Source organism: Equus caballus, chromosome 20, assembly GCF_041296265.1.
Source record: "Equus caballus isolate H_3958 breed thoroughbred chromosome 20, TB-T2T, whole genome shotgun sequence".
Lineage (NCBI taxonomy): Eukaryota > Metazoa > Chordata > Mammalia > Perissodactyla > Equidae > Equus > Equus caballus.
The window spans coordinates 47,014,314-47,030,817 of record NC_091703.1 but is presented as its reverse complement, the minus strand read 5'-3'; the positions used below and the strand labels follow the sequence as shown (position 1 = coordinate 47,030,817).

Genomic DNA, 16,504 nt, shown 5'->3' with positions numbered 1-16,504 from the left:
TTGAATATATCATCCCACTCTCTCCTAGCCTGCAAGGATTCTTCTGAGATCTCTGCCAATGGCCTTATCAGGATCCACTTTTATGTGATGACTCCTTTTAAACTCTTGTTGCTTTCAAAATTCTTTGTCTTTGATGTTTAAGAGTTTGATGATTATACAGCTCAGTGAAGATCTCTTTCAGTTGAATCTGTTTGGGGATCTTTGAGCTTCATGTATCTGGATGGCTATATCTCTCCCCAGATTTAAGAAGTTTCAAGCCATTATTTCTTTAAATAAGTTTTCTGACCTTTTCTTTCTCTTCTTCTAGGACTCCCATAAAGCAAACATTGTTTCACTGAATGGTGTCCCTGATTCACATAGGCTTCATTCACTCTTGTCATTCTTATTTCTTTTTCTCCTCTTAATAGATACTATCAAGAGATCTGTCTTCAAGTTTGCAGATTCTTTCTTCTGCTTCATTGAGCCTGTTTTGAAGCTCTCTGTTGCATTTTTCATTTGTTGTATCCTTCAGCTCCAAAATTTGTTTGTTTCTTTTTATGATTTCTGTCTCTTTGTTTAACTTCTCATTTTGTTCATGTATTGTTTTCCTGAGTTCATTGAGTTGTACGTCTGTGTTGTCCTGAATCTCATTGCACCTCCTTAAAATAATTATTTTGAGTTCTTTTTCAGGTAACTCACATATCTCCATTTCTTTGGGGTTACCTACTGGAAAACTATTGAAATCCTTTGGTGGTGTCGTGTTTCCTTGCCTTTTCTTGTTTCTAGTGGCCTTGCATTGATGTCTGTGCATTTGAGCAAGCAGTCATCTCTTCTGTCGTTTCCAGACTGACTTTGCTGGGGAAAGACTTTCACCTGAAGTTGACTGTGAGGCCTCTGGCTGGGCAGGGTGCAGCATCTCTATTCTGGGGAAAGCACAGCGGCAGAGTCTCTGTGAAGAACCTCTCCATCAGCTGAGGTTAACATTGGCAAAGACTAAGGGGGGTCTTCGGTGGCCAAGACTGCAGAGGTCCTGAAAGTGACAGTGGTATCTAGGGCTATTGGAGTCTTTGGTGGCAGAGGCTGCTGGGGTGTTCCTTTTCTGCTTTTTTTTTTTTTTTTTTTTTTTTTTTTTTTGCCTGTAGGAGGAAGTTCTAGCCAAGGGGATTGCTCTTGGCACAAGATCTGGTGCACTGGCACTCAGAGTAGCAATGAAGCCAGGTTTCTGAGATTGGGCACATGTGGAACTACCATGGCACCTGGGTCCTGGGGCACAAGTGTGCTTGCTGTGACAATAGTGCCACTGTCTGAGGTGCAGGCATGTACACATCTCCTGAGGAACTGGAGTCTCGGTCTCTGGGGCTTGCCATAGTGACTTCGGCACCAGGGTGGGGAGGTGCAACAGTGGCATGGGCCATGGGATGACAGAGTCCAACAGTGACTTGGGCCTAGGGTACCGGGTGCAGGAACAATGTGTCCTGCGGACATTGGGAGAAAGTCCTGATCTGGCTCCAGGGAGTATGGTACAGAGCATCAGCAGCTCAGCCTCACTTAACGTCAGATCTAAGCCATGACTCAGGACCCAAGGGGTGGGGCACAGAGCTGCCGCAGTGCAGCCCTAGTGATGGCAAGTCAGTGCCATGACTTAGAACCCAGGGGTGGGACAGAGAGCAGCAGCAGCACAGCCCAGTGATGGCAGGTCAAAGCCTCAGCTTAGGACCCAGGCGGCAGTCACAGAATAGCAGCAGCACAGCCCTGGTGCTAGTGGCTCAAAGCCACAACTTAGAACCCCAGAGGTAGGACACAGAGCAGCAGCAACTCTGGTCCCATATATAGCAAGTCACTGTGATATCCCCCTCCCAGAGAGTAGGGCACAGCATCAGCTGGGGCTCCCGGGGCAGGTGTTACTGCAGCGACAGCTCCAGCCCTGGTGAGGAGATGTAGCAGTAGGACTCCAGGCAGCTCTGTTAGCTGGGTTCATTGTTGGTGCAGGCTAAGGTGGCCCTCAGTAGCAAAGATTACAAATGTCCACAGCAGTGATGAGGCTTCCAGGGGTTCTCTGCTCTCCTTTTCCCATGGAGTGAAATCCCTCCAAGGGGGGCCCTCTTTGCACTGGGCTGCCCTGGACTGGGGGAGGATGCGAGGCAGGGAAAATGCTTCCTACACTTTGCATGTGGCCATGCTTGGTTTTTGAGCTCCGCAGTGTTTCTGCTGCTTCTTTGTTGTAGCTCAGAGCTTTCCCAGAGCTGTTTTTGTCTGTTTGTAGTTGTTTACTTGTTGGTTTTTGTGGAGGAGATGAGCTTTGGGACCTCCTAGCCTGCCATCCTACTGATGTCAGTCCCTACAATGAAATTTTTGTGTTACTTTATTTAAAGTTTGAGAAAGCAGAAAAAATCAGGAAAGGTAATAGTGAGAATAAAATATAAGTCTGCACTGTGGGGAGGGGTGGTTTTATCTACGGTTAAAGCTTCATTATTTAGGCTATTGACACAAACAGCACAATCATATTCAACTTGAAACTATAGGATATGTTTTGTAGCATATTTATCTTCTTTTGAGTGAGATAAATATTAATCTTTTGCTTGCAAATACTAATTTGTATTCCTTAAAATGTGCAGTTTCTGATGACCTATAAAAAAGCATAAGTAAACCAGTTTGGGATTTAAATGTATTCTCTAGCTTGTCCATTGTCCATAAGCAAATAAGAAAAAAAAAGTCATATTTTAAAAGGACACACTTAGGAGTTCATTTCCCCACCAATGCCCAGTGCAGTAGGTAGAATCTGTGTCTGCTTATTTAGGTAGACTGAGATTCTGGTAACAGGTTGTAATTTGGAGCTGAATGAATAAAAGAATGTCATAAATTGAGAGCTTGGTTGACCCTCAAAAAAAAAAAAGCCCAGGATCTACAATTGGTCCTTAAAAAAAAAACTAAATATCGTCTTTGCTGGTAACTTTGAGGGATGCTACAATATCTGAGCTTTTCAACAAATTCACACAGGAGCAACTAGTAGTTGAGAACAGAGCTTTATGAAATCCGCAATAAAGCTTAAGTGGTGTATAGCCTGTAGGAACTGGTTTGTTGGGGAAGTCTGATTGTGTTATTGATTAATCTGTACTTTTCAGTAGTTGGGGGAGGTCCTGACTGTTTCTGCTCAAGGTCGGGTTTGACTAAGAGTGTCTGTGAAGATACAGAACTAGGAATCCTTCATTGGATCTGACAGTGGAGAGAAGTGGGATACAAAGTGTTTCGTGAGAATGTGGCCTCTGGAAGGCCCTCGCACCAAGCGATGTTTAAATTTAGTTTCAGCATTCACAACACAAATAGAGAGAAATTCACAGTTCACACAAAGATGAGTTGTCTTCATCCGTCTTCCTTTAAAGTTGCTTACTCTGGAAAAGATGCCAAATTTGAGACATTCCCATAATTGCCCTACACAGACAGTATATATCCTTTGTACATCAAAAGGAAGAAGCAGCGGCTCAGGGCAGAGGACCCTAGGGGATTGATTTGCTGAAGTTGCTCTTCACTAATTACACATGCTTGCTTGTTATTTTTTTATTTTAGAATTATAAGAACTTATTCCAGAAATCTGTCAGCTCTAAACTTAAGTTTTCTCATTAAACTTGATTACTTGAGAATCTATGTTATTAAATAAATGTTTAATCTTTTAGTTGTTTGCAAACAATAGTGCTAAATCATCTGTGATCTTTGAAAAGTGACCTTTTCAGTATGAAAGAGAACCGTTTCATATTGCCCATCCTGGAAAGATTTAACTTGGTCATTTCTCAGGTGGGCTCAGCCAAGGCTCAGCCTTCTCCTGAGCCAAAACTTCTTTTTCAAGCAAGGCTCACTTCAGTCACTTACCTTAAGAGGAGTCCAGCTTTGCTCCCAGGTCCATTTATCTCCATGTAAACCATCTCTACGCTTTAAATATTATGTTATGTTAAAGGTTGTGTCTGTGGTTGTGAAATTTAAAATATCAAGGTCAAGAAGCTGAAAGTATTACTTTGGCCTAAGCCTCTCTAAGGCAGCCGTGGTGGTAGGGGCTGTTTCGAGGCCTGAGGCTCCCCCGCCTGTGGTTGTGGGAAGACACTCTCTCCATTCCTGCAGGTTATTTGTGGCTCTCTGAGGAGCTCATTTAACACTGTTCTCCAGTGTACAATCTGAGGAGGTAGAGTTGGAATTTTCTAGTCCTTGTTAGAATGTTTGCTTCAATCCAGAAGTGTCCTACGGCTCAAAAAGTTCGATGGTCAGGAACACGCTCACAGAGAGCCCTGAGGAATGAAACTTGGAATGTGCTACTGTTTTCTCATCATTGATATGCTGATCTGGAGCGAACCGCAGAGCAGCACTAGCGCCCGATGAAATTTCAGCCCGCGCTCAAAGCCTGACAACCATAGTAAATCCTGTGTAAGCAGGGGCTTTGGAGGGAAGATTTTGAAGTTAATTGAATTTTCTGATTAACAGAAAGTTATCCATAAAACCTTTTTTGTTTCACCTCATCTTGGTGGAAGTGTTTCTAACAAGCTTGGATCCTCTTTCTTTTTTTTCAGTATAATTAAAAATGTAGTTTAATCGTTTAGAATTAAATACTTCAGCACCTCCATAGCATTATCTCAATCATAAAAGCTTATTCTGTATTTACTATAATATGACTGTTGAAGGTAAATTTGTTGGACTGAAAGTGTACAGACTCCAGAACAGCCTCAGAGTTATTAGCTTAAAGGAAAAAATACCTGATATGAGATTTTTTCATCTTTTTCCATTTTTCCGAAAACAGATTGCAGAAAAATTCCATCTAATTGAGGGTTATGAATTCTCTGAATGTGACTGTTCCTAGTTGAAATAAAGAAAAATATGGTGGTGAAAAAGGGAATTTATTCCTAAGTCCTGGATTTTAGTTCCTTACTCTGAGTCTGAGACTCAGGAGAAGTCACAGAGGCCCTGTATGGCCCAGCTCTTCCAACTCTGAAGTGCAGAATATATCTCTTGGGATAGAAAGTCATGCAGTTTTACTTTCTTTTCTGGAATATATAACATTATTGCAATTAATATCCATTTTCGTTTATGGGAATATTTTATCCCATCATGAATGTCCATATATACATCTATATGTACGTGTATGTATATAAAATTATGCAAGATTCAAGTTTTCTATTATGTCTATAATGTCCAGAACTCCTTAGGGATGACCGTATTTTAGGAGGTAGGAAAGGCCTCTATTAGTGTCTGTTCCCATAGCTTTTCACTGAGACTATAAATTAGGCCTGGGAAGACTATAACAAGTCAGTAATTTATAGACTATTAATATACTTAGTTAGAAGTGATTCTTGAGCATGTCCAATAGAGAACACATGTTTATAAAGGACAGACAGATTCAACACAACGTCTTTGGCCTAACCAAGCCCAATCAATTAACAAAATGGGATGTCTTATTTTGCATATCTCCCACTCCCCCAAGACAGAATCACTAACCACTTGTTAACCACACTGACTTTTTACGAGACAGAGTGGTTGCTATAGCTTTGCCACCAGAAATGTTCAGATTAAGTACCCTGTTAGACTGTAGCCAGCAGAGTCTACATAACAGGAAGAACGCTCTGCTTGCTTTTTTGCCTCCTTTCCTGGTTTGACTTGATGTGATAATTCATTGCAGATTTCTTTCTCTTTGACAGAGTGCCTACCGCAGGAATGGGATGGCTTTTCTAGCCTGCTGACGGGACTGTGACTGCAGCAACAGGAAAGCCAATGTTATATTAAGGTGATTTCTTTTCCCTCCTTGGACAAAATAAAATACAAGTTTACCTTCTCCATATCCTTGGGAGTGGGTTGGTTTGTTGTGACTATCAACTGGCTGACTCCAGCTCTTTTCCAGCCCCCTCAACGCTTAGTCTTGTTTACTAGATGGGCCATTTAACTAATTAATGGCAGGATGTTTGGGATAGTGTGTAGGTGGACAAGAATGCAGATCACACAATTTTGAAATTTTAATTTGGAATGGATTTACTGCCCTCAGCTCACATATCTTAAAAGCAGTGTCTTTTTTTTTCAGTGTTTAGTCTATGTTTTATTTGATGTGTTTTATAATCCAGGTTTGAGACAAAGGAAACAAAATTAAAAGGACAGTCAGTTTTCCCTTGCACCATCCCACCAACTTTACTTTCCAACATCCATTGCCTGTCTCTACATGCATTTTAGAGACAAATATCCACTTTATAAACTCACACTAATCAAAGACCTAATTGACCTGATGAACTGTCTGTTCCCATCTTCTCTTCCCTTCACCCCACTTACAGGATATGTGTCATTTTCATTCGCTCTTCCCGACTTCCTGTGTATCTGCCTGTCATGTGTGTTTTCCTCACATGGATCCTCTTCCCCCATCTTCATTTCTCTCTTTTCCCTGTGCCTCCAGTCCCCAGGCCCACCCTCACGCACACACCAAACCCGTTTAGAAGCAAAGTAATCAGAATGAGTCAAAGAAGGGGAGCCGAGCGGTCTGCTTCTTCCCATCCGAACACCAGCACACGGCGCCCGGGCGTGCGGAGGGGCTTCCCTGCTGGTGGCAGCTGAGCTACCTTCTGGCATCTATGCTTTCTGAGTAAATGAGGAACTGTAACTCTTGGAAACAAACCAAAATATAGCAGATGTAATTATGCAGTTCCTGATTAAACTTAAATTGAAAAAAGGAAGTTATTTCTTTAATTCTGTAGGAGTTCTATGTAATTTTACTTTTATCACGGTTTGTACGCTCACTGAATCAGCCTTTGTAAAGAATTAATAAAAACAGAAATGAGAAGTATGAAAGATTTTCCTCTTGTGACCAAAGCATTGTGAGGCTCACTTAATCTGATTGTGCCATATTATTCACATTTGTTAACTATCATTTACCTGTTCTATGTTAGTCCTTCTGGAAAAAATCTTCATGTCAAGAACAAAAAAACGCAGATATATAATATCAAAAAATTGCCAGAAGGTTTTGATGTTCCATCTGTGCTTGTTGAAATGTATGATTAAACTTTTCTTTTTATCATCATTCTTATTTTTCTTGGCGTCCCTAATCATGGAAAATTATAAGCTTGCAGTAAACATCCTAACTTTTAAAACGACAGCATTTATTGTATTTTGTTTCGATCTGCCGGTCTTATAGATGTATAAAATTTTCAGAGGCTAATTTTTCACATCAAAATTCCTTCTCTCCCACATTATACATTTTAAAGTATGCACAAGGCAGAAAATATAGGGTTTGGGCTTTTTCCCTTCATTTTCTTCTACCTGATCTCCTTATAGTCCCAGAGAAGGAAGACTCAACGTACATTTCTCTCAGAAATATGACAGGTCTGTGTTTTTGTTGGTCTGGCGTATGTTTGTCTATCTTGAACAGTCTGACAGGTAATTATTTATAAAATCTGGTTTTGCCCAGTAAGTCCATATAATAACCTCTCACTTTTCATCATAAGCCAGTGAGCTGAATTTAGAATAAAACAAGGTCATTTATGTCTGTCCCAAACCAGCCTAGATGTCCCCATAATTGCTCAATATTAATATTTTTAATTCTTTTTTTTTCTTTTCTACACTTAGGTTCTTTCTCTGACTCTTTCCGCAATACTAAAATGGAAGTGAAATAAAATTTCCTTAAGCAGTGAGTATAGAAAAAGAAGAAAATTTATAGAAGGAAAGTTTCAGAAAATGTCACTTCAATAAATTGTTCTCTCAGGTTAAAATGTTATGTAGAATCATCAGATGTTAAGAGCAGAACATGGTCTTAAAGATTGTTGAAAACAACCACTCGTTTTACAGATGAAAACACTTGGCCTAGAGAGGAAAACTGACTTTCCCAAGCTCACTCAGTAGTGGCGGTGACAGACCAGAGACCAGATCCATGGTCCCTAGTTCTCAATCTAGTTAGAATTATGTAATGTAATGCAGTCTAATTATACTGCGTCATACTGGATTTGCATAAGCTATTACAAACACAGGTCAGGGTTGTATGACATGTTTATCTTACACAATTGCCTAAATTTATTTTTAAAAGGTACTAATTATGGACACATCTTAAAGCATAAGTGTTATATTAGACTCTTCTTCAAAGGGACTGTGGTATTAATTAAATAATGTGTTATACATCAATTATGCATCAATTTAAAAAAGAGGCCTGCAAGCAAGGGAGAAGGGAATTAAGGTACTTTGAGCACCTACTTTGTGTCAGGAACCTTATCTCTGGTATTTCATTTATCTTCGCAATGACTTCATGAGGTAGATGCAATAAAACAAAACAAAAACAAACACATCAGGCTCAACTCTAAATCAAATGTGAATACACAAAATAGTTTCTATTTTTGTAGCCTTGTGTTTTGGAGATCAAATTTGAAAATAAGTAAATAAAACCAGCAAATAAATAGCATCTTTTATGGGCAATTGACATTGCCTCATGGATCTGAGGGTAAAGGAAATAGAAGTATTTCTCCCTTCACCTAAATTTGGAAATGCGACTTTTCTGAACATGCCATTTTGAGGCTGTGTCATTAACCTTCCTGCCTTCACGTATTGCAGTAGTTGAGATTCAAAAATAATGTTCCAATTTTAGAACCAAGAGTTTTTATTTAAAAAGAAGCACAAATACTTTTTTAAATAGTGTATAAAATTCCTGTATCTAGGGAGAATTCTTTATTTATTACTGTTTGTTCTTTGTTTCTATAAAATCATAAACAATCCACGTTTAAAGCTTTTACCACGTAGAAGACAAATAAACACAACTGGTGATTCTTGGTCAGAAAGAAAACAAGTTTACTTGTCTAGAAATTGTAAAGTTTAATTTCATAAAAAATGTTTTATATCGTTCCCAAATCAGGTATTTCTTTTCAGTACATATAAGCCCTTGTGTAAAACTGAATCACTACAGAGAAAGGATTCCCTCGTCTGCCCTCCTGGGATTCAGATAGAACCTTCCCAGGTTGCATTTAAAATTCTGCCATCAACCATGTATACATCTCGTAAAGTATTTTACAGTTTCCTGTATGCTCTGGCTCAGCATTTCATAGTACATAAACACTTCTGCAAATAATAGAAGCGCATCGAGTTGAATATGTCATGTGGCCCCACGTAAAGCTGATTCTCCAGCAATTTATTTTCTTATTTTTATCTTCTTCTTTGAAATCCAAGATGAACTTTCTGAGCTCTCATTGTACAGTTGGAGGGGGTGGTGCGCGCAGGGGCCTCTAGCAGTTTCAGTGGAGTTGTGTTCATTAAAGCAGGGGCTTTCTGCAGAGGGCATCAAGCCAAGCTTCAACAACAAAACCATGCCTTCAGGAATTGGATGTAAATGTGATGTTAAATAAGGGCCAGATGCCTTTACAAACTCAAATATTAAAAAGTCATATCTCTTAAAGTAAGTCTCGAACGTTGTGAGTAGGATAGTGATACCATAGCACTTTAAAAAAGAAAGAAACAGAGAAAGAGACTTGCATTTGTTTTCTGGAAGAAAATATCAAATATTCAAGCTGTCGTAAGTCATGAGAATTTTGGCAATTGAAGCATATTTTAAAACAGTCAATTCCTGCAAAGTCACAAGAAAGCCACATACAATATTTCATTGTCGACAACCACTATAATTCTGTACAGAGCATTATATTCCTGTTCCTTTTTCTATTCATCGCCACCCAATATTTCCTACTCCCGTTTTTTTCAAAGGAAAATAAAAATATAGAAAAAGACATAGGAAAAATCAAGAATCAAGATGATTACTTATATAATTTTACTTATACCAGGTAACAGTTTACTTGTTATCAAAAATGATGATATATTGTATCAGCCTTTTAATAATAAGTTTGACAGAATAATTATAGCACGTCATGTGCTACCTTGCGTGCTCAGCACTTTGTGCAGGTTAGCTCACTGGACACTCACAACCCCACTATGAGATGTGCGCTCTTGTTCTCCCTGCTGCCCGCAGGCAGTGGAAATGGGCAGAGACTGAGTGCCTTGTGCAGAGGTACCAGGAAGGAGCTGGCCTTTGTACCCAGCACCTTGACCCGGAAGCTCCTGCTCTGAACCCCTGTTACGCACATGGACTGTACTAAAGATTTCTGATAACATAGTACAGGGAATTGCTGCCCTGGACCCAGAAGCACTTCTCAGTACCAAAAAACTTAATTGTAAGAAAATTTCATTTTAACTTAACATTCCTTCTCTAAGGCCAAGTATTATGTATATAATAGAATATCATTATAATATATAATAGAATATGATTATATAAAATGACGCCAAGTCCTCTGTAAGTCTTAAATCTTAAGATTAATACATATGATCAATGCACATGCTAAGAATCTCTATACAAATTATGAGAAGACCTTCCTCAAAGATCTGTGCGTACAAAGCCTCTCCTTTGTGAAGACCAGATTTCTCCAGAAGGCTCTAATTACACAGGCTGCTATTTGATGCTTTCACAAAAAGCATTATCTCATGTTATAAAATAATCCCTATCTTTTTGACGTGGTTTGCAGTGGCAGGTCCAGAAGTACATGTGGCAGTTCCTTGAAACTTTATACAAATGCCCCTTTTAGGTGTTTGCTCATTAATTATGGTATCGTCATTGTTTCTCTTATCCCAGATGTTTGTGTGTGAGCTTGGGAGGAGTGATGGACAGAGATAAAGAACAAAGTGGGAAGAAAGTTGCTGAGCACAATTTGAATTAGAAATGATGATTTTCCTCTCGCATCAGGAATTTGCAGCTTCTTTAATTCAACCCTAGGTCTGTTCTGCCTCAGGACAAGTCACTTCCTGGTTTATGTCCTTTAAGATCCCAACTAGCAGTGCACCAGCCTGTGGTACTGCCTAACTGCAGCATTTTTTTCTGAATAGCATTGATTTACCTCTTTCAACCACTTTACCTGGAGAAGTTAGTTCATTAGCCAGTTCACTGGCCACTTCTCGTCTCTCCTCCCTGACCTGTTTGTGCCAGTCAGCCAAGCGTCCCGAAGCAGCAGTAAGCACTGCAGCTGGTGGGTTAGCGTGCCACACTTCCATAGGTTTGGCCCATGAGGAGACGGTGAGCCCAGATGGGTTTAGGCAGTTTATTACTTACACAGCAGCATAAGTAAGATCAGCATAGTATCAACTTTCCACGTTCCTAATCCCCCAGGAAGATACCAAACCAGAGGGGCCAGATGACAGACGACATGAGTGGTTGGTCACTGCATCATGGAGGCACCAACTCTAAACTGTGACCAAGCAGTTCTCTAGTTTGCATCCATGCCCAGAAGGAGAGTGAGGTAGAAAGTCCCATGCCTCACTAGAACCAGGGAGACAGATGAGGAACTACCTTGTGGCCGCTCCTCCCGAGAAGGGCTATCTTGCCATGTCTCTGGGATGGCCATGGTGGAATGGGGCCTATGCAGAGACCTGCAAGGTCACCAGGGTGCCTTTCCCTACAGTACCTAGAGTGTTGTGTTTCTGTTGACAGTATGAAAGTCAGTCAGCCTCTTGCCCAGGTTTTCACAGTGGCCTCCTTCCTTAGCTCTTTCCCGTAAAGACTCCTCCTTGCTTCCTGCGCAGTACCTTCTGCTTCCTCTGAAACCTTTACTCCCCTGTTGGTCCCTGTACTTCCTATTTTGTGTCGCTACTCATCTCTCCATGTCTTTGTAACTGACACCAGATAAAGAATCTCTTGAGGACAAGTCTTGAATTTATACCTCTTTGTAATCACCACATGTACATATTAGATATTCGATAAACATTTGTTGATTGGTCGAGAGAAAAGGAATCATTCATTTAAACCTGAGCACAGAGTCCTTTTGGGGTTAAGTCTTCGTCAAATCTCTTACTGATGCTTGTTTTACTTATTTGGCTGCAAATCTCGTGAACAGTAGATGATCATAGCCTTTTTCTGAAAGACAAGTACAGTGTCTCAGAGAAACCAACTCAAAACATGCCGTGCATCCGGTTTCTTGTGGCCTGTATGAGTAGGTCGCTGTGACTGCAGTCTTGTTTGAAGGGGTTAATGACCTCAGAAAGAGAGGCAACCTCAATCACATTTGTACTACTACAGACCTAAGAACCTCAGTGTCCCGCCTGAACCTGTACAAACTTGAAAAAGAGTCATAGACCTACTCGCTATTTTTTTATGTAGTACCATCTTTGAAAATCTGCCAGTTCTCCCACTAGTTTACTGTAAAGACAACGCACCATTTTAGGATGAAATTTCCCTAAAGGTCATGGAAATAACATGTCCGCTGAACTTAAAGCAAATATGAAAATCTATTCAGACAGAAAATAATCAGGTTTTGTGAACTGGAAGCAACAGTTTATCACTCAAGAGTAGCTTGCAATTAAAATGTCTGTTTTTTTAATCTCTGTTCATTCATTCATTCGCAAAAAAATTTTTTTAGCACCTATGAAAGCCAAGCAGTCAACATGGAATCTACAATTCCCAGTGAGTCAACGGACTGTGGGGGACTGTGGAATTCTGGAAGGGGCTCAGGAGGCCACCTGGATGATATTACCTGTAGGTTAAATAAACATGTTCTGCCCAGATAGGTGCCGCCCTGTTTTAAAGATATACATATGTGTCGTTGGGACTTATAAAATAGAAATTCCTTTAATAGTGATACTAAAATCCTGGTGGCTTTTTGACATTACTTATTTTTTCATTGAAGAGGTAGCAAAAGTACCAGTTATAGAATGCATGGGTCACTGAATTTGTTTACATTGAAAAGTGATTCTCAAGCTCAAAAAAAAGATAACCTGTTCCTTTCTGTGCTTCTGCTGTAACTGTGTCGTCTCCTCAGCTCTTCTGTGGTGAGTAGATTGTGCCGGTTTGGAGCTTCTTTAACTTAGATTTAAGGGTATTTTTTTCCTTTGACATAAAGTATCACCTGAACTTGTTTCATATGTCTTATTTCGAGAAAAATTTATGATCTTTTTAACATTAGGAAGTTTTGCTTTTCCTGACATTTTATTACTTTGAGTTTTTGAAACATTTCAATCCCAGACAATAAATATTATGTGATTATTGTTTTCATATGGATAGACTATTTCCTCCTGTTTTTTCTAACCCCCTTCCCAGCTAATAATACTCAAAAATTTATTAATAGTAGACTGTGCCATTTGGCTTTTCCAGAATCACATGTAATGAAAATTGAAAGAGGGGCAGGTTTGAGAGAGGAGGGGTGGTAGTAGTTTTGTGGTTTTCTTTCCGTTGAATTTCCAATGTTTCTTGTTCAGTTGAATGAAGATTATATTTATTCTGTAAATCATTTTTATAAACTGTCATAACCAGTTATCATATTAAATGGTATCTTTTTATGTCATTATTGAAGCTAAATGGGTCTCAGCAAAGTACATGGGTGTTTGCTGAGTTCCTCATGAGTGCTCAGTGTTTATAAGCACCCACCTTTAAAAGCTGTCCTCCTGGCTCCCTCGCCTTCAAGTCCGTTCTCAAATATCGCTTTCTCAATTAAGGCCTTCTCTCACCACCCTTTAACCACTGACACACAGACCTCGGCCCTGGCTCACCATATGCCCCTTCCCTGCATTCCTTTTTTCACTCTAACACTCACATACCATTTCATAGACTTACTTATTTTGTTTATTATCTCCTCCCTCTAGAATGTAGACTGTCTGAGATTAAAGATTGTGGTCTGTTTTGTCTGCTGTGGTATCCCCAGCCCTTAGAGCAGAGCCTGACACATAGTGCACATGGGTCGGTATTCTACTCAATGAATGAACAAATGACCAGTCCTTAATTCTGCAGATCCTTGCAACACTCTGCTCATGCCATTGTACTCTGGTTCTTCTCCAGCCTTTGACTGTTCCTCTCACTCCTTCCTGGCTTGTCATCTTACTCCATGCCTCGACCGTAAGCTTCCCTTGACTTTCCAAAGTCCTCCGAACTTATTCAGCTTTGTTCCCCAATATAAATCTTTTTTTAAATGTTTTTACATTTTAGTACTTCCTAAATCACAAAATTCAACAGAATAAGAAATTTAGGTGGTTGGCCCGGTGGCATAGCAGTTCAGTTCATGTGCTCCACTTCAGCAGCCTGAGGTTTGCCAGTTCGGATCCCGGGTGCAGACCTATGCACTGCTTAACAAGCCTTGCTGTGGCAGGTATCCCACATATAAGGTAGAGGAAGATGGGTACAGATGTTAGCTCAGGGCCCATCTTCCTCAGCAAAAAGAGGAGGATTGGCAAGGGATGTTACCTCAGGGCTAGTCTTCAAAAAAAAAAAAAAGGAAAGAAATTTGGGCACCACAAGCAAGAGTTAGTTATGATATAGTTAGGTTTTCATTAATATTGTATCAAACTTTTTGATGTATCTATTTTATATATGTGACTTCATGTGAAGTACTTAAGTAGTGAAATATTCAGTTCTGTTTCAGTGACTTCTGAATTCAATTCAAAAAGTCCATTCAATTCAATGACTTCTGACAAATAAACACAGTTACATAACCACCACCACAATGAAAATACTTGAATGCCAAAAAGTTTTCTCATGTTCCTTTGTAATTGATCCCCCACCCATCCCTAACTCCTGGCAAGCACTGGTCTGATTTCTGTCTCTATAGTTTTATCTTTTCCAGAATAGCATATAAAATGGAATAATTCTATATGAATTTGGATTTTAAGTTTTTTGTGTCTGACTTCTCTCATTTAGCATAATGTTTTTGAGATTCACCCATGTTGTTGTGTGTATTAGTAGTTTCTTTTTATTGCTGAGTAATATTCCATTATGTGGATGCATCATAATTTGTTTATCAATTCTCTATTGAATGGACATTTCAATTGTTTCCAGGTTCTGGCCATTAAGAATAAAGCTGCTATGAACATGGATGGACAAAGCTCTGTGTGGACTTCTGTGTTTATTTGTATTTGGTAAACACCAAGGAGTGGGATTACTGGGTCGTAAGCAAGTGAATATTTAATTTTATAAGAAACAACTGAAGTATTTTCTGAAGTGGCTGTACCATTTGGCATTCCCACCAGAAATATGAGATTTCTAGTTGCTCCATATCTTTGCCAGTATTTGATATGATCCATTCTGTTGTTTATTTGTGCTGTTTTGTTTTAATTTTAGCCATCCTAATAGGTGGATAGTGGTATCTGACCATGGTTTTACTTTGTGTTTCTCTGGTGACTAATGATATAAAGTATTTTTCATGTGCTCATTTGTCATCTGTATCTTTTCTTTGTTGAAGTGTTTGTTCAAATCTTTTGTCTATTTCCAAAAATTGGTTGGTTGTCTTCTTAATACAATATAAGAGCTCTTTATATGTTCTAGATACAGAAATGTGTTTTTCACATATTTTCTCTGAGTCTGGGTCTTGACTTTTCTTTAAGTCAAGAAGTTGGAAGAGCTGAAATTTTTAATTTTGAAGGAGTCCAATTTTTAATCTTTTATGGCTCCTATTTTTTGTGTCTTTTCTTAGAAATCTTGATGTAACCCAAGTTCACCTCCAATGTTTCTTCTTGACATTTTAAATGTTAACTTTTACTTTTAGGTCTTTGATTCATTTTGAGTTTATTTTTGAATATAATATAAATATACACAAAAGTATATTTTTGAGGTTCCCTTTTTTTTCCCCCTGCATGTGAATGTCCGACTGTTCCAACACTAATTGTTGAGAAGACAATCCCTTCTTCGTTGGATTACCTTGACATCTTTGTCTAAAATCAATTGACCATGCATATGTGATCCTATTTTGTTCCATTGATCTGTATGTTAATCTTTATGCCAGAACCTCACTGTCTTAATTACTAAGTCATGAAATTGGGTCTTATGAATCCGTCAGCTTTTCTTTTTCAAAAATCACTTTTTTTATTCTAGGTTCTTTGCTTCTAGGTTCTTTTCTAGATTTTGCCCTGTTTCTACAAAACGCTTACCAGAATTTTGACTGGAATTGCTTTGAATCTGCAGCTCAATTTGGAGAGAATTGATACCTATCTGTATTTAGCCTTCTAATCAATGAACGTGATAGCGTTCTTTATTTACTTAGGTCTTTTCTAATTTCCCTCATTAATTTTTATAGTTTTCAGAATATACATCTAGTACATATTTTGTTAGATTTATCCATGGATACTTCACATTTGATGCTATAAGAAAGATTTAAAATTTTTTTAAATTTCCAGTTTGTTGCTAATATGTAGAAATAAAATCAATTTTTGTATATGAACCTTTTATCCTGCAACTTTGCTGATCTCGCTTATTAGCTGTAATAGCTTGTTTTTTGGTTTGCTTTGCATATTCTTTGGAATTTTTTACATAGACATTCATGTTATTTGTAAATAAAGACAGTTTTGTTTCTTTCTTTCTAATCTGTATTCTTCTCATTTCTTCTTCTTGCCTTATTTCAGTAACTAGGATCTCCAGTACACTGTTGAACAGGAGTGATGAGAACAGGCATCCTTGTCTTTTTCTCAATTTTGTGGGGAAAACATTCAGTCTTTAACCATTAAATATGATGTTAGCCACTTTGGATAAAACTTCGGCAGTTTCCTTACTTTGTTGCTGATTTTAGGGATAAAGTAT

At 38.9% G+C, this 16,504-nt stretch overlaps 1 protein-coding gene across 27 annotated transcripts in view; it reads left to right on the top strand.

The window, feature by feature from the left end:
• SUPT3H (SPT3 homolog, SAGA and STAGA complex component) overlaps positions 1 to 16,290 on the top strand; it is a 465,972-nt gene extending 449,682 nt beyond the window's left edge. For 8 of the 27 annotated variants that reach the window (XM_070244671.1, XM_023624260.2, XM_070244674.1 and 5 more), the window contains one exon: positions 5,655 to 7,015. In XM_070244671.1, the coding sequence (XP_070100772.1) occupies positions 5,655 to 5,696 (42 nt within the window). In that variant the 3' untranslated portion in view covers positions 5,697 to 7,015. Of the gene's footprint in view, positions 1 to 5,654; positions 7,016 to 7,560; positions 9,044 to 12,365 lie in introns of those variants that run through there. The other 19 variants (XM_070244675.1, XM_023624263.2, XM_070244685.1 and 16 more) reach the window with 7 other exon arrangements.
• The last annotated feature ends 214 nt before the right edge of the window (positions 16,291 to 16,504 follow it).